The sequence below is a fragment of the Juglans regia genome, chromosome 11 (genome assembly GCF_001411555.2).
Source record: "Juglans regia cultivar Chandler chromosome 11, Walnut 2.0, whole genome shotgun sequence".
NCBI classification, from domain to species: domain Eukaryota; kingdom Viridiplantae; phylum Streptophyta; class Magnoliopsida; order Fagales; family Juglandaceae; genus Juglans; species Juglans regia.
In genome coordinates, this window is record NC_049911.1 from 28210700 (window position 1) to 28228701 (window position 18002).

At 36.7% G+C, this 18002-nt stretch overlaps 3 protein-coding genes across 11 annotated transcripts; 1 reads left to right on the top strand and 2 right to left on the bottom strand.

Moving 5' to 3' along the window:
* The first annotated feature begins 5927 nt into the window (after positions 1 to 5927).
* LOC108981431 (probable prolyl 4-hydroxylase 3) lies at positions 5928 to 12556 on the top strand. Of its 3 annotated transcripts, none has more exons than XM_018952595.2 (8): positions 5928 to 6425; positions 6534 to 6618; positions 6901 to 6998; positions 7171 to 7268; positions 8640 to 8769; positions 8877 to 9064; positions 9296 to 9385; positions 9581 to 10072. In XM_018952595.2, the coding sequence occupies exons 1-7, from the start codon at positions 6244 to 6246 to the stop codon at positions 9367 to 9369; spliced, it is 855 nt and encodes a 284-aa protein (XP_018808140.2). In that variant the 5' UTR covers positions 5928 to 6243; the 3' UTR covers positions 9370 to 9385; positions 9581 to 10072. The 3 variants fall into 3 exon arrangements, with proteins under 3 accessions (XP_018808140.2, XP_018808142.2, XP_018808141.2); XM_018952597.2 differs by lacking the exon at positions 9581 to 10072 and adding an exon at positions 12470 to 12556 and having other exon boundaries at positions 5966 to 6425; XM_018952596.2 differs by lacking the exon at positions 9581 to 10072 and adding an exon at positions 10090 to 10295 and having other exon boundaries at positions 5966 to 6425.
* LOC108981429 (RNA pseudouridine synthase 2, chloroplastic) lies at positions 10184 to 16435 on the bottom strand. Of its 7 annotated transcripts, XR_001994553.2 has the most exons (9): positions 15933 to 16435; positions 15227 to 15370; positions 14396 to 14656; positions 13796 to 13998; positions 12890 to 12968; positions 11894 to 12069; positions 11703 to 11805; positions 11081 to 11161; positions 10184 to 10645 (listed from the first exon to the last, which is right to left on the bottom strand). XR_001994553.2 is itself a non-coding variant. In XM_018952589.2 (8 exons), exons 1-8 carry the CDS (start codon positions 16287 to 16289, stop codon positions 11144 to 11146), a joined length of 1341 nt encoding a protein of 446 aa, XP_018808134.1. In that variant the 5' UTR covers positions 16290 to 16435; the 3' UTR covers positions 10959 to 11143. The 7 variants fall into 7 exon arrangements, 4 of the variants coding, with proteins under 4 accessions (XP_018808134.1, XP_018808132.1, XP_018808135.1 ...); XR_004797574.1 differs by having other exon boundaries at positions 11703 to 12069; XM_018952589.2 differs by lacking the exon at positions 10184 to 10645 and having other exon boundaries at positions 10959 to 11161.
* Positions 16436 to 16468: 33 nt separating this feature from the next.
* Positions 16469 to 17158, bottom strand: LOC118343802. The gene has a single exon (XM_035682592.1). The coding sequence runs from the start codon at positions 17156 to 17158 to the stop codon at positions 16469 to 16471; it is 690 nt and encodes a 229-aa protein (XP_035538485.1).
* Positions 17159 to 18002: the final 844 nt, after the last annotated feature.

The window sequence follows — 18002 nt, forward strand, 5'->3', positions numbered from 1 at the left end:
ACATCTACAAAACGTTTAAGATAGATTAAAGAAATTAATTTCTATCGTTTAATAGCTAACTAGTAACTCGTTGATAACCTCTATTTTCTACCTTTCGATAATCAAGTAGAAAAAATATATATATTTCTTTTATAAAGTAACACTGCTATGTAGTTGGTTGAAATTATATTATAAAATGAAGGGTAGTAAATCTAAAATATGAGTATGGAATCTGTTGGGATTTAATTTTCGAAGATTTTTATTTAAAGATAGAATATGAGTATGCAATCTGTTGGGATTTAATCGGGAAGTTGCCGTCATGTTACAAGTCCTATACAGAATTAACTGCTCTCACTTGAATACTCCATGTAATCATCCGTCATTCCACTTAAGGGACAGTATATCTGGATCCAACACCACAAAATTACTTTTTAAAATACGAGGATGAAAAAATAAAATCATATATTTTTTAAATAGTGTATAGAATGTGAAGTTTCTATGGAGCACGATTCAAATAAATAAATATATTTTTAAATAACACAACAAAATTACGTGGCTCTTTCCCATGGTTATGGTTTCCATATATGGGGTTTTCTTTCCCTACTGGGAAAAGCGATTAGTACTGCAAGAATCTTAATCGGGGCTTAAGTCATTTATTCTATTATTTCTTCAACAGTTGAGCATCTGCCTCTGCTTCTCTTTGTGCAAGGTGAAGATGGATAGTGCGAAGCAATGGAGGCTAATGCCGTTGAAGGATCTGATGCCACTGCAACCATGGAGGACGCCGGCGCCACCGTTCCCTGAGAATTACCAAAATAGGCAGTATGTTAAGCTTAAGAAGCCGGTGGTTAGAGACGGAACCAAGGTTTTTTGGCAACCCAAGACATTAGTGAAGAGAGATGATGCGGACGAGTACTTGGATGTTGAAATACCATACGAAGGACTCTTTGAGTTCTTCGACAAGCGTATAATCAAGCGTATTAGAGTATGGGTTGACAAGATATATAATTTGTTTGGTATTTAGCATACCAAGGTCTGATAGTTTTAGAACATGGAATAGAAGTCCTGATCCCCCTCCAGTCTTTGCAGTTGTCTCACGGAGTGTTCTTTTGCTGATGGTGTCGTTTGGATTCAAAGATGAATTGAAATGAATTATGAATAATAGTGAGATGAATTGTGAATAATAGTGAGATTTATAAGTTAAAGTTATTAAATAATAATAAATAGTAGTAAGATAAATTGAGATGAATTGAAATAATTGTGAATTCAAACTAGACAAGAAAATCTGGGAGTATGTACAATTTTTTATTGGCTAATTCTTCGCATGCCAATTTGATGAATGAAAATGCTTTTTTTTTTTTTTTTTTTTCTGCCTTCTTTTATCAACTCTCTCTGTACTCCATTCAGTAATTTTGGCAAGCACATTCATTTTTTTTCTCTCTCGAGGTTTCAATCTCATCTCAAATTTATCATAATTTATTCCTAGATATTATTTGAATACAAATATTTTTTAATTTTCAATTTTCAATTTTCAATTTTTTATCTAACCATTAGTTAATGATTATAATTTTTTCAAATTTTTAAACAAAATACAAAAAAATACTACTTTTTTAAATTTTAAAACATAAATTATATTAAAAAATTATATTTAAGGGCATACAAAACCACTATCGAATCATACTCTGACTCCGATACCTAAACTAAATATATTTAAAATTGTAATATAATTGTTAGCCATTGGGTGTCCTAAAGGTTGAGAGAGTGTTTTACAAATAGTCAATCTTGCAATCGAGCCCGTACAGATTGATTTCATTTAACTTTTTGTTTTTATAAAATGACATCATTTTCTACTCCTTATATATTCATTCATTTCTCTTTTAACCAATGACAACCAATTTCCAAACCCTAATGGTCTGCCCCTCCACTTCCTCCACCACTTGCTCCTCCATGGCTCTATGTCACAGTCTTAAGTTCTCAACCCCCAACTAGACTTCCCCTTTGGGTAAAACCCTTTTTTCTCTGCTGCCATGGTTGCGCTTTTCGACCGTTCCCACGAGTACAAAGCACCACAATCTCGTGCTTAGTTGCACCAAAGTAAACTACGATAGTCGATGTTACTATGATTTTTTTTTCTCTTTTATGTTAAGATTGTGGGTTTGGTTGTTGATCAATTAATGTTTGGTGGGTTTGGTTGTTTTGCTTGGAATTTCAGATGAATATTTGGTGAAATTTGATTCCCACTAAGCTCATTTGCTCGCACTCTCTCAGACATTCCAACTCTTAGAACTCCAATTGGAGTCAGAATTCACTCAAATTCAGAATCGGAGTTAGAGCTCAACTTAACCTTCCGATTTTGGTCGAAATCAGAGCCCAACTCTAATTATATTATAGCAATATTATAATTTTATAATATCTTTATTTAATTTTTTCTCTCTCAATCCTCAAAATTTAATAAAATATATTATTTTAATATTATTCACAAATTATTTTATATTTAAAAAAAGCATTTCCCAAATATAAAAGCTATGCCAGCTAACAGGTACCTATATAGTTAGACACCGCAAACTTAATTGGGCTCAAAAGGCACGTAAAGATTAAGTTCTGATTGGACCGATTCGAATCTTTTTAACGGATGTGAACAAGGATTGTCCATGGGCTTGTAAACACTTGCATGGTTTAGTTACTGAGTTTTTAGATAGTAAGATTCTTACATCTCATCTTATTTTAATATTTAAATATAAAAAATATAAATACTTTTTAATTTTAAATCTTTCAACTTTTTCATTTGATTATTACCTAATCTTTACAATATTTTTAAATTTTGTAATAATAAAACACATAAAACAATCAAATTTTTTCAAATCTCAAAATAAAAATTGTATTATAATAATATTTTTTAACTTTATAATATTTTTATTCAATTTTTTCTCTCTCCTGACTCAAAATTTCATAAAACATCTTAATTTAAATCATTTCACTACTATTCATAAATCATTTTATTTCTATTCACAGATCATCAAATCTCATCATCTTACTATTCAAACGAGGCTTAAGGCTCTACATGCAAACTAGGGGTAAAAGAAAAACCGATGAACCGGTAAACCGAACCGGTGAGTTCGGTTTGGTTCTAAATCAATTCAGTCCGATGCCGATTCTTTTTTTTTTCAAAACCAGTCGAAATCAGTCCGATTTTTCTTTTTCTAACATTGGACCAAACCGGACCGGTATATTTTTAATTTTTTATATGATATAAAATATTTTTTATATTATATATAATTATATATATAATAATCTTGTATTATATGCTAAATTACTAATTAAAATAATGTTAAAATTTAAGATCCTATATAAATAAATATATATTATCACTATGATCTATAGTATTAATAGTTATACTAATGTAAGATCACTATATATTATAATATACTATAATATATTATCACTATATTATTATATACTATATATATAATATACCGAAATCGGTAAAATCAGAAGTTCTGGTTTTACAGGTGTAACGGTGTGATATTGGTTCTTCAAATTTAGAAACCGGTGTATACCAGTTTGGTTCTAAAATATGTTTAAAACTGGATCGAACCAAACCAATTACACCCCTAATGCCAACTAAGGCTATAGATACGAACTGAATTTTTTCCAGTCCAGTCTAGAATCCGGAGATCCAAGTGAATCTAGATAATTATCCACCCATATTGAACCCTAGCGGGTACGAAAACCGGATTGGGTATGCGGTACCCGATATCCGCATCACGCGTTTTCTATACACGTCGTTTTGTAATGGGATTACGCACCCACGTCGCCTGATTCCCAAGTTCATCTCTCTCTCTCTCTCTCTCTATGGTGTCGTTGAAACCCTTACTCAAATTTTGAGTCAATTTTGCCGCCAGTTTCCTTTTACACCGTACATAGGGCGCCCAAACGCTTTTTAGGCCAGCTCATTTCTCTTATCCATCCGTCCAATGCACTGGGCTAATCCTATGGAGGAAAAGCCCAAATAATGTAGTTGTGCTGTTGTTGTTCGCTACCTCGACGCATTCCCTTCTCTTCTCAGCATCGTCCCACACAGTGTTGTGAGTTGGGTGAGGGTTATCACGTGGGCCAAGTAGGCTAGCGGGAGCGGGTGGCGGGGAGGGCCCAACCCCGCCCCGCCTCGTCCCGCCCCCTCCCATTTATATATATATATATTATACATATATATAAACATAAACATATATATTTATATTTTACAAATTGTGTATATATAAATATATATTATAATTTGTTAGACTTGTTCACAAAATATGTATTGGAAAATTTAAAAACTACATAATTTAAAAATTAATACATTACAATTTACACAAAATATGCACTAGCAAATTAAAAATTACATAGTTATTAAATTATAGTCATATTTATAAAATTTAAATTTATAATTTGGGTCTAAAAATGTATTTTTAATTACTTTTATACTTAGAAATAATTTTTAAATAAAATAACATGTAGTATTTTTTTTTTAAGTAGAAGGAGACATAGCTGATTGGAAATCCGTCCCGCACCCCGTCCCGTAGGGGGCAGGTAGCACCCCTACTTGGGCCATTGTGCCTAGTGGGTTTAATTGTAAGTTATTTTGTTAGCCTTTTAGTAGTGGGTCTGCACGTTTTTGTGTACTTGGGGAGATTGTTGCTTTTGTTTATCTATTTAATGTAATGTTGGAAGCCAATGAAATATATCTTCAGGATAATTTATTTCGTGTGAGTATTGGAGGTATGTTGGCTCCTTGAATTACCAATAAACTATCTATTATTTAATTACTTAGTTCGTGACAAGTGGTTTCATAGTCATGTTCCTGCATAATGGCAGAGGGTACTCATCATACTCAACTTGTCGGTGCAGTGACTATTCTGAAGGGCAAGATGGCTCAATTGAGAGAGGAACAGGAGCAGCAACAACAATTGATAGAGACGGTGTTGAAGCATATAGTAAATTGGCAACCAACTACAATCAATTGTTTGTTACAACAAGGGCTAATAATTCAGGTGAGGGCTCATTTGGATTGGTGATGAAAATCAGTGGTAATTTGTTATTTGATAGAGATACATAGATTCAAGTTCAGACACTTAAGCTGGATTTTCCAATATTTGATGGTTCGGGACCCATGAAATGGATTCTCAAGGCCCAACAATTTTATGGTTACTATAATACTCTGAAAAAAATACAAATTGCAAATTGCTTCCTTCCATATGGAAGGTATCTCTCATGATATTATTGGTTGATGGATTCCCACCCAATTCATCCCTAAAAGGAATTTATGGTGGCACTCAAGGTCCGTTTTGGGCCTTCCGCCTATGAGGATCTGGTTAAGGCTTTCACAAAACTCTACCAGACAAACTCAGGGGAGGAATACCAAACCCACTTTGAGGTACTATCTAATAGGATCAATGTGCTTATCGAGTAGTTCCACATTAGCACTTTTTTGAGTGGGCTACGAGATTAGAGTTAGAAAGTTATGAATTTTGAATTTCATAGTTTCAGCATATCAATAGCTGGCACATAGAGAATTAAGTATTTTGTATGTCTTTCTTAAGTACAATTAGCATTTCTCAAAGTAAAATAGTGATGGATGAGTACATTTTAATGCAGTTTATAGATCAATCACTTGATTAAACATTTGAATATGGCATATTGAAAAGTTAGATAAAAAACAAATTATGACCGTCATTTGCAAAATATGATAATTAAAATATAGAAAAAATAAAGAAACAAATAAATAAATATGATAATAATATTTAATTTTTATAGAGTAATACCGAATACGTATAATATAACGTGGGATTAAATTTTGATTGAAATTTCAAAAATAGTCCCTTTGATTATTCTTTGGGCCCAACAACTCGAGAGATATCTACCTTAAAAATCCTTTCAAAACTCATGAGGTGGAACTTTCAAAACATTTTCAAGCATTCCTTGTTTTGCAAAGCCCACCGTCTATCTTAGAAGATTTGACTCCTGAGGTACCAAACCTTGGGCAGCCAACAATCCCTGGGCACGCTAAACCATGAGCGCCGCTATGTCTAAATTACCCCTAATTGACTCGCCCGAAACTTGATATAAAAGCACAATCTTTTGAATGAATGGCCAACATCGGCCAGTTGGATTCCGGTAACGCAGCATCTCAGTCAGTCAGCGAGAAATAAATAATTCAATAAATTGGCTGGTTTTATAATTGAAGGCCTCTTTCGTTACTGGAGAATTAGGGTTTCTCGTTCAACAATGGCGAAGGTAAGGTACGGTCGTTTTCAGGTGAAGAAATGGTCGACACTGACGCTTGTGTGGTCCATGCTCTCAGTCGTTCTTTTAATGCTATTGGCTCTTGGGATCGTCTCACTTCCGATCATCGACGACGATTCTCCGCCACAAGACCTTAGTTCGTTTCGCCGCATGATCATTGAAAGGTACGCGTTTCGCTCCTAATCTACGTTGGTTAAGAGTTTAATCCATTTGGAATTAACGATGCTTTGCTGTTTTGTGTGACGATCTTTTTCTTATTTTCCTTTTCGCAGAGGTGAAGGGCTTGGGGACAGGGGGGAGCAGTGGACCGAAGTTCTCGCCTGGGAACCCAGGGCATTCATTTATCACAATTTTTTGGTTAGTCAGTAAAATGTGGTTATACTTCCTTTGTCTACTCTCTCTCTCTCGCAAGCGATCGATCTTAGACGCAGCAATATCTTTATATTAAAAGTCAATTTATGCAGCCAAAGAGCTTTTGCTCAGTTGGCTTGAGATTTGTGAATTTGACAAGGGGTCTTCGTTTCTGGTCTATATAAGCTTTTTTTGTGCACCCGAAGTTTTCATTTCATCGTGCTCGTGCGAGAAGTAGGTAAATAAATATTGCTAGAGAATATTAATTCTGGATATCTTTTTGAACAGTCCAGAGAAGAATGTGAGTACTTGATTAGTCTTGCCAAACCTCATATGAAAAAGTCAACTGTTGTTGATAGCACAACCGGTAAGAGCAAAGATAGCAGGTATGCTTTTCCAACCTCATCTATCTCCAGTCTCAGTTCACATTAAATATTCCTAGGAAAATGAAATTTAATCTGAATTACCCTTATGTTTCGCCGGTGTCGTCAGTTGTTTTTCAAAATCGAGTCACGCACTAGACATTGTTAATAAGGCACTAGAGATGCTTGTTTTCAGGGTTCGTACAAGTTCTGGAATGTTTCTGAGGAGAGGGCGAGATAAAATCATTAGGGATATAGAGAAAAGGATTGCAGACTTCAGTTTTATACCTGCAGGTATGAGATTCAAAATAATACCTGTGTAAACATTTTGATTTGTTTTCTCATTAACTAATTTATTTATTTAATTTTATAATTGACGCTGCTTTCAATATGGTCGTTAACCATTGTTTGAGTGAGAGACATTATATGCTTATTGGGTTTGGCATGTTGATTTGTTGTGCTTAGCTACAAGGGCATTCTTGTCCCCTCCATAAATTTGTTATGTCTCATGATGATGACTGTTCTGATCTGCTGTCATTTACGAGTTTAAAAAGATGGAATTTCCGTAAGTAATTCAGTCGATTGAAGTAGTGTTTTAACGTGATAGGTGTTTAATGGGCTTGACTTTCATGATTTTCTTGTATTTTTTTTTTTTCTACTTCTCAATATGTTTCTCTGTGTGCATCCGGTGGACCTGGATTGTGCCTTTTGTGCTTGTCAATAAAATTATTACTTATAACAAAACAAGATATTGCTCCATCCAGGTCTAAGGTTCCCACTTGGGTGCAAACAATTTCTAGGGGCCATCGGGCTGATTTTTCTCTTGAATTACCCAAGGTGCACTTGCGGGAAATTCCTTTCCAAGGGCTTGTGCACCCCCGAGATTTGTTGGGATGCCGTTCCCGAACACCCGGTGCCCAATCAAAAATACAAAAACAAAAACAAAAACAAAACATGATATATCAAGTCCTCACAATTAGACTTAACAAGGTGTTAACTCTTATCTCCCTGAAACCCAAGATCCTAACGGACTGCCAAGTCAAGTTTGTTAGGTGATAGCTGATACAATGAGCATTCTTCACCTTCTTTGTCATGCATGATTAGTCATTCTCACTAGATACACTTTTTTAAGTTTCAATATTTTTTTATTACCAACCAGAGGCTGTCTTTGCTCCAAAAGATTTCTAAAATCTAGAGCTCCAAAAGACTTTTATATTGTGAGTACAGTTTTTTGTGACTGAAGTGAACAGCTCTTTGTGACTAAAGTGATTGTTAGAGAGGAATAATCACATCGCATACCAATGGGGGAGTATGACCAGGGATAAGTGCACCAGCGACATAATTTAAATAGCAAATGGCGCACATATGAAAATCAAACACTTTTATTTTCTTTGGTATTTATATGTCACATGCCTTGAAGTTATTTAGTTTTTTGTGAGGCTGCTGCTCTCTTGTTCTCTCCTTTTTTCAAAGAAACTTTTGCCTCTTTCTGTTTAAGTTCTGGAGGTCCTGCATGTAGGTTGGTGGGAATTGGTGATTCATAAACTTTGATTGTGTGAATAATGGCTTACAAATTAAAAGATAGGGGCTTCCATAGTTGGAACTTGGATCTGATATTTTTGAGGATAGGCTACAACGTTTCTCATGGTAACTGTCAATGCACAGAGCATGGAGAGGGACTTCAAGTTTTGCACTATGAAGTAGGGCAGAAATACGAGCCTCACTTTGATTACTTCCTCGATGAGTTTAACACCAAGAATGGGGGGCAGCGCATTGCTACTGTTCTTATGTATCTGTAAGATTGTATTTCCTATTCCCATATCTGAAGCTTACTCTTGCTAAGTCTCACTCATCTCCCTCAATTTTCCTTGATCCATTTTGTCACTTCTGCCATGAATGCAGGTCAGATGTTGAAGAAGGAGGTGAAACTCTGTTTCCTGCAGCAACCAAGAATTTTAGCTCTGTGCCATGGTGGCATGAGTTATCCGAATGTGCTAAAGAGGGTCTCTCAGTGAAACCAAAAATGGGTGATGCATTGCTATTTTGGAGCATGAGGCCCGACGCCACACTAGATCCTTCGAGTTTGCATGGTTAGCAATTCTTCAGTTAATCGATTGTCATTAAATTGCTGAACTTCAACAATGATTCTGCATTTTTTCTTTTTCAGAAAAATAGGAGACATTAGTATTTGTGCCAATGTGATTTTAATTCTCGTGTTTATTCTGTCATGACTTTGTCATTTGACATTTAATAATGAATTGAATTTATTATTCATTATTAAATGACTTTTATTTGAAACAAAAATGCTTGGTTTGTGTTAGGTAGTTGCCCTGTGATTAGAGGGAACAAGTGGTCGGCTACGAAGTGGATGCATGTTGAGGAGTACGCGGTTTAAGCCATTGCTTGTAAAGGTAGTTCTCGATGCCCATAGCAGTCACTGATACGATTCTAGCCATCCTTTCGGTCTGTTATCACTTGTGTTTTGTTGAAGCTCTTTCACCTTTTGATCTTTTTTTTCTTTTCTTTTCTTTTCTTTTTTTTTTTTCAGAAAATATATTGTTTCTAGTTGCTGTTTTGTGTTAATTTATTCATTTACTTTCTAACAGTGACCGAAAGAGTATACTCGACTTACCTTAATCGTGCCGATCAAATCTTGTGGATAAGGATGCTGCTTTTTAACCATTATAAGTTATGGATAAAGGGAAGTGCGGCAGAAAACACCACCCTTCATATGCCAGAAAGGCCCTGCTAGTTGTTGACTGATTGAGATTAAAAGAGTAAACGTAGATGTAGATAACACATGGTGTATTGTTCCCCGTTATACTCATGGTATTATAAGGAGCCTGAAGGCTAGAGGCATCTTGAGTTTCCTCTTCATGCCCCTACTTCTTTTTTCCTCTCTGTGTCTTAACTGTATCCTAAGCCAGCCATCGGTGAAGTCACCTCCAACCCATAAACTCGTGTATGAACGAGGGTGTTATGGAAGACTTCCTTGGAACCTGTTCATAATTTCTAGGAGCACAAGTGATTGTTCTGATACAAGTGATTTCGAACTATATGTACTCAACTTTAATCATTATTCTACTTTACCCATATTATATTTTTCTTTTGGCAGAAGAGCAAGAGAAGAACAGTGTGCATCCTTGCCGTGCTAGTGTATGTAGAAATTCCGTTTACAGGTCGTAACATATTGCTGGATCGGACTCAAATTTTGGGCGTAAGAGTTTTCACCTGATCGAATACAGATGAAGCTTTAAAATTATTGATGTTTCCAATTAGATTGCCTTTAATGGTACTAACTCCATTCATTTACACAGTGGAGATCACATATTGGCCAACATTTAACCCCTCTCTCCTACAATCTCATTTTAAGAGTCTTTTGAAACAAAAAGAATTGGGAAATAAAAACAAATATAATTTATGCCAGGGAAAGCTCATATTTTTGCTTAGAGTCCGCATAATTTCCCCTGAAGCTAGCCCGATAATCTGAGGCCCAAGGTTTGGCCAGGTTGTGCATGCCCGTACTCCCGCCCAATTTGGAATAGACATGGCCTAGGGGCACTAACGCCACTTGGAGAACCCACGGTGCCCGTCTCTAATGATATTAGCAAGCATGCTGTAGCAACGATCGCCATCACTTCCAATATCAGCTTCTGCACAGCCAATCTTCACTGGGAATTGATAGAGATTTTATTTCCTAGCGTCCGTTCAGATAACCATTGAAGAGAATTTTCGGAATTCAAACTCTTACAAACTGGGAAGTATGCCTCTCAATGGAGTGCAAGTCTTTTACCCCACATTTGACCATAAGATTCAATTCACAACAGAATAACAGGTTCTAGAAGGGGTTTTAAATGGCAAAACTCCCTTCACAGGTTTGTTGCACACAACCCAAAAAAAGTCCTGTTTCATCAAACAATATTCCTGGAACAATTATTTATTCCAGAACGTTTCTTTGGGTGTCTGTGTTGGGCCGCCGGGGTGGAGTTGTCTGGCCCATAAAACTTTAGTTTACTTTAGCGAGCAATGGTTTCCCCCCAAGACGCAGGACAGGCTTCAAGTGTTGGAAATGCGCATGATTTACAAGATTGGAGAATCTTCCTTACCTCACCAATCCAAAGTTGGCTATTGAGACTGACAACACCGTAAGCTTGCTATATCAATTTCAATCATTCCTCAAATGAATGCTGCACATCAAATGCTTGATAGTTAGAAAGCTATGTTCCACAAAAAATTTACTTCTACAACAGGCTGCATTAACGAAAGCTTGTTGCTCAGGAAAAAAAAGCCAAGCTAGTTAGCAAATGATAACGAGTCCATCTATGAGTAAACATGATTATTTGTAAAAGCTGGATTTTGTGTTTGTAAGCCTACAAATATCCATTCAAAATATTGGAAAATCTTGATTGACCATGTGGATTATGTTCACATCAAGAATTGTGGCTAACAATCCATATAACATGCTATGTAAGGTCTGGTTAAGCATAAAGGCTTACCAACCAAATCATTTTTACTTGCTGCAATTTTTTGTGGTATATATGCTTCGAAATGAAATGTCAAGAAATATCACTTAAGGAAATATGGTTACAAATTTCCAGCAGGTAAAATCCATTGTATTTCCAAATTGTAAGTGCTGTGGTGTGCGCTGTAGAGAAAAGAAACATTCAGAAATGTCATTTTAGAAATGCCACAAGTGAGGCCTGATCATGCACAGTAATAGGTACAAACCTTCACTGTGCCGATTTTACGAAGCTGGCCCAGGATCTCAGCAAAATCTGCAGGTGGAGGGCATTGAAAATATACATTCTCCATTGTGTGTGGATGCATGAACCTGAGGAAAAAAAAAATGGCAGGGGGAGTAACTATTCTGTACCACAATCTGTGAACAAAATATTACAAACTTAGCTATATCCTCCGACCCAAGAGCCAAGGCATGGAGGCAAGGCCTCTCCAATCGAGAAACCAGTTGCAAAAGTTGCCCATGACGACTAGGTGGGGTTCTAGGCCGAAGCAGCGATAAAGCCATGCTCTTGGTCCCTCCATACACCTCATCACCTAAAAGTGGAATCCCCAAGTACTTCGCATGCGCACGGATCTAGTTCAAATAAACAATCCAAGAATTGTGAGTGTAAGTTGTAGGAGATCAGAATATATTTATCATCATTAATGTTTACGTTCCCTAGATTACATTAGCCAATTTAGTCATTAAAATTAAAGGAACATGAAAATGAGAGAGGAGGGAAGATGCATAAGTTTATACTGAATAGGAACATATGTAGAGTGCTACATCCATCTTCAGTGGCACAACCTAGGCACACAAGGGTTAGTGTATGTAGGCATCATGAATTTAATGATTAACAATTTTTAATATATGCATGTTGTATTCAATGTATTTCAAAGATGTTTTCGAAAAAATAATAAGATTTGTATTGTATGATGATGCCATTTATGGAGTATTTGCCTCATTTTTATTTTTATGTTCTAAAATTGTTCAGGTGACTATGAGGGTGAGTTTGGAGGCCAGAGTCAGTAAAGGAGACATTGACCTAGTGAAGAATTAAACAAGTGTTTCTCACATAGGCTATTAGGAGGTGTTACATTTATTATTTTGGTTTGTTAAGTTTTAGTAACATCATGATTTTACTTAGTTTTGGTATGTTGGAGGTGTTACATTTATTATTTTGAGATTTAATCGAGTTCTTAGTCATAATTAAAGTTTTAATGTTTATCTAACGCTTAATAGCTGGTGGAATGAAATGACGTAACCATTCCTAACCTTATCGGGAAATGGGTGTTACAACACGATATTGATATTCCATGAATGAATTTGTTTATTGAAGTTTGGATACAAATTTAATATAAAATTTAACTTGTATCATCTGTGTGAAGTTTTGAAATCAGACACCATGCAGTACCTGATGAGTGCGTCCAGTTTCTAATCTCCACTCAACCAATGCAGAACTGCCACCAGCAAGTATTTCAATTACTTTGTACCTGATACAGTTTCAGCCAACTTTAGTAACCAGATAAAGATTTGAATGGTGTAAATTGTAAAAAAAAAAAAAAAAAAAAAGCTATATAATGAAAAATATCACTTCATTTCTTTGCCACTAACCTGCATTGTCGCATAAAATTTATAACTCACGTTTACTTTTTGCTCACATTTAAAACCCGATTGACATTTCTTTCCTTCTCTTTTCAATGACCTCTCAAATCCTAAATAATTCACTACATAGGTTTGGGTTCCTTTCTTTTCTTATGTTCCAATCACCGTAGATGTGAAATGAAAGCAACATCTAAAATGCACATGGTGGGATAGAAGAAAATATACTTTGGTTAAAAGAGCTTTCTCCACATTACTATATAAGAAAAATAAATCAGGGTTTCAGCATAGTGGAAACCAAGTCCACTGATCCTATGGCCAAGCCCCAGATGCTAGCAAATTTGGTAAGTATTTTTGAGTCGTCCGACCTCCCACTTTCGCCTTTCACTACTTTAGATGTCAGAACTCAGAGGATTAGTTCTAATAGTCTAAGCCTTCCAGAATTAAAACTCTGCAGCTATAAGATGAGTCATATTTCATGAAGATTCTTGCTACTAGGCAGGGTTGTACTTATAACCAACTTGATTGAATGCTATGAAAGGTGTGAGCAGATTGAAGTCAAAGCTCAGCCACCATACCATGCTCACAGTTATCCCAATACATCCCAAACTGACATATTTTTCTCTTACATTTACCAACATTGTGAAATAACTTCAAGCACTTACAAGCCGATGTAGTTATAAAATGATAAAGAAAGTGGTGGAGGACCATCAATCACCTACTAGCAGCATGACGGGCCTGTCTAGAAATATTTGATCCAGGTATAGCAGCCATACGAATCCGATTATTTAAATCACGACCAATAGGAACCTCGACCCGTCCAGCCATTGGAGATGGCACTCCAGAAGTAAGACTAACGTATAATCTTTGGATGGTATGTAGCTTGAATTGTTCAGATAAATTGGCATGAGAGTGTTCATCCTGCCATCAGAGTGCAATGGTGCAAGGGATAGCCAAACTGCATGTTAGTAACTTCGTATTCAACTCTTAGGCCTAACTTGCATATTCAACTCTTAGGCCTCATTTGTTTTGGCAGATTAGATGAGATGAGTTGAGATGAAAGTTGAAAGTTGAATAAAATATTGTTAGAATATATTTTTTTAATATTATTTTTGTTTTGAAATTTGAAAAAGTTGAATTGTTTTTTTTATTTTGTGTGGCAATTTGAAAAAGTTATAATGATTAGATGAAATAAGATGAGTTGAGAAGTTTTGTGAAAGTGAACAAGGCCTAGATTCAGAATGTGCTAGTTTCAAGCTTCGGGTGCCTACAAGCAGTTCTAAAGGGTGGAAAAAGAGGAAAAGGTGGGGGATCTTACCTTTGCAACAACAAGTAATCCACTAGTGCCTTTGTCCAATCTGTGCACAATCCCTGGGCGTATAGATGCCCCACTTCTTCTGGAATAAAGCCCATCGTTAGGATTTTGCCCTGCAGAAAAGCTGCTCAACTCATCATCAGAAATATCCTCAGCATCAGAAAGAACTTCCTCGTTTGAAAATGCAACCACCGGAGGACTGCAATGATGAAGAACTCCGTTTACAAGTGTGCCAGTAGCATTCCCAGGTGCTGGATGAACAACCTAAATCAGAACGAGAATGTGATTTGTAGTGTCAATATGAAATTGATTGATGATCATTTCTGAACCTTGTCAAGACTCAGATCATGAAATGCTCCATTTGGTTGCATGGAATGAAAGGCAAGAAAACTGAACCATCACAAGTGTTTGAGCAATACTTATGAAGTGAGCTGTGAGTATCATGGCCAGCATTTGCTGCTAACATAAATCATGCTAAGATTTCACTTGTACTAAATCCTTTTCTTTGTCTTTTAAGTAATCCAATAATGCACATCCTTGTGTCAAAGGTCCAATAATATCTGTGAAGAGTCACACGGTTAATTTCGAGAATATCTAAATGAGCCATCAGTAGGCAAGTAGGTAACTGTTTTTTCAACTGCAGGTTTGAATTTTGTCAATTGTCAACCAGATGTGACTCCGTAAGTTTTTTAACTACAGGAAATCTTACTGCATGATAAACATAAGGTATCAGTCAAAGGATGAACTGCAGATTTGTAACCTGAATTAGTTTGCTAAAAGATAACTTGATAATACATATCATCATTAAGGATATGTAAACTTTGAGGTGTTTACCATGTGTGCAGGTTTGTTAACAACTAGTACGTGCTCATCTTCAAAAACTATATCCAAAGGTATGTCTTCCGGCACAGCCCTTAAGGGTTGCAACTCTGAGATAGTGCAATTCACCTTATCTCCAGTTTTGACGTTATGCGAGACCTGCTTACATCAAAACTGAAACTTAGAATTCTCACTGCACACTACACACCAGGTTCAGGAAACAAATTGAAATACACAACCAAGAAAAAACTCCTGAAAAGCATGACGTCGTGAGAGCGGCTTAGACTAAGAAATTAACTAAAAGGCATTTCAGATTGAAAATTTTAAACCGATCATTGCAAATGCCAAATGGGACCATCCAGACAACAAAGAAATTTCTAAAACCGAACCATCTAGAGGAAATCTTCTATCAGTTAGTAGAGCCGTAACATATGTGGTATGCTTGAAAGGAAAATCTAAATTCCTTCAACTCCCCCTCAGTTAAGCTAATGCGGCTTTAAATAGGGAAGCCATAGGTAAAAAGTGGCCAAGACTTGTCAAATGTAAACTTTGACGACTCATATCAACAAGTAAAGCCAAACTAAGCAAAAGTAACTCTTAATAATTTATTTGAGGGATCTTGCATTACAAAAATCATAGCAATAGGTGTTCCATTAGACGAAGTTTTGATTATGTTATAATTTAATTTTTAAGAGCCAAAAACGTACAGAATATAAATTACCTTATCTACAACGCGACCATTGACAGCAACGAGGCCGGAGCGAATACTTGACTGGACGCGAGCCCTACTGATTCCACCAATGCGAGAAGATATCCATGAATCAAGCCTCAGCTTACCTGAATTGAGAGACACGGTATCCTCCAACTGAACTCCGCCGAAATTGGCTCTGCGGCCGGCGAGGTCTTCTTTGTCTTCATCGGAGTTTGTGGAACCAGAACTGGAACTGGCTACGAAGCATATTCTCAAGGAGCTGGAGGGAGTTCTAGGGTTTCTAGGGGAGAAGCAGAAGAAAGGAGGCGAGGATTGAAATATAAATGATTTTGCCAAGGAAGTTGAGCAACTGTAGAGGGAAATCATCGTCTCCTCTCACGCCCGTTCTGTTGCTTCGTTTGGATAGACAGTAGATCAGAGAGGGAGGGAAATCTGACTCCGGGCTAGGGAAACGGATTAACGCAAAGTACTAGAACGGCGACGCTTAAAGGTATCATTCCCTCCCCCCCCTTTTTTTTTTTTTTTTGAAAAAAACCACTTTGTATTCATGAACATTCAATAACACTTTCACTATGCAGTTTATCAATAGCTAACAGATTCCTAATAGACTCAGGACCCTCTTTTATCCAATATTGATCACTAATACAATGGATTGCCATTTTTGCTAGATGATGCGCCACTTCGTTTCCATCACGATGAGTAAAGACCACCTTCCATGATTTACTTTGTTTCAGGCTCTGCTTCAGATCTTCAACAACATGACCATACCTGGACTCGTCCTCCTCATCTCTGTTAACTGCATCTATTACATCCTTTGCATCCCCCTCCAGCCAAACATCCCAAAAATCCAGCTCTTTACACAGCTCCATTGCCTCCCACATAGCTGAACATTCTGCAATGAAAGGAGAGCTTCTACATTTTCTGTTTGCACATTTTACAGCCATCACCTCACCATTACAGTCTCTGATCACTACTCCCAGCCCCATAATCTGTTCGGCCATATTAAAAGCTGCATCAAAATTTGCTTTAAAGCTTCTCCCTTCAGGTCTGCTCCATCTTGTTCCTCTTCTGGCTACACTCCTTTGTTTTTCTCCATCCCTCTCCTTTTTTAGTGCCAACGAATATTCCTCCAAATTTACAAATGCATTCTGTATAACCTGTGCAGGATTTAAGAATTTAGTATCAAAAACAAACTTGTTTCTCCTATACCATATGTTCTTCATAATCACAACCATTTTTCCTATATTATCTTTTGTCAGTTTGCTGTACATCTCGGCCCATAGCTGTGTGAAACTTTGTTCTCCAGACCACCACTTCTTAGCTGGACTCCCCTCCTCTGCCCACACATCTGAAACTGCTGGACAATTCCAAATGGCATGCATCACCGTCTCCACCTCCAACAAGCAAATCGGGCATTTTGGTTCCTTAACTATGTATTTCTTCCATAAGTTTAAGTTTGTGGGAAGAATATTATTAGCAACTTTCCATAAAAACTGTTTTACTGTCCCTGGAACTTCCAACTTCCATAGTTGCTTCCACAAATCGGTCTCCTTATCAGCCTCGGAAGATTCACCCATAGATCTCCCCCCTCTCCCGTTGCTCCATATGATATGCACTCTTAACTGAATATTTTCCATTTTTTCCAAGCTCCCAAATTATTTTATCCCTTACCTTCCCACGGCTAATGGGTATAGACAGTATCAAATTTGCCTCTTCCTCTTAAAAAATCTGCCTAACCAACTCCTCCTTCCACCTTTTGCCTTCCATATCAATAAGCTCATTTACACAAACTTCATTTTGCAACACACTCACTCTGGATTGGACACATCCAATACCAGGTTTAGGCAGCCATTTTTGACCCCATATTTTGATATCCTCTCCATTTCCAACTCGCCATAACATTCCTCTTCTCAACACATCCATAGCAGACCAAATACTTCGCCATATAAATGATGGAGATTTGCCCAGAGGGGCTGCAAGCAGATGTGAGTCTTTAAAATATTTATCTTTAAATATCCTTCCCACCAGTGACTCGGGCTCTTTTAACAGTTTCCAACCTTGTTTAGCAAGCAAGACCTC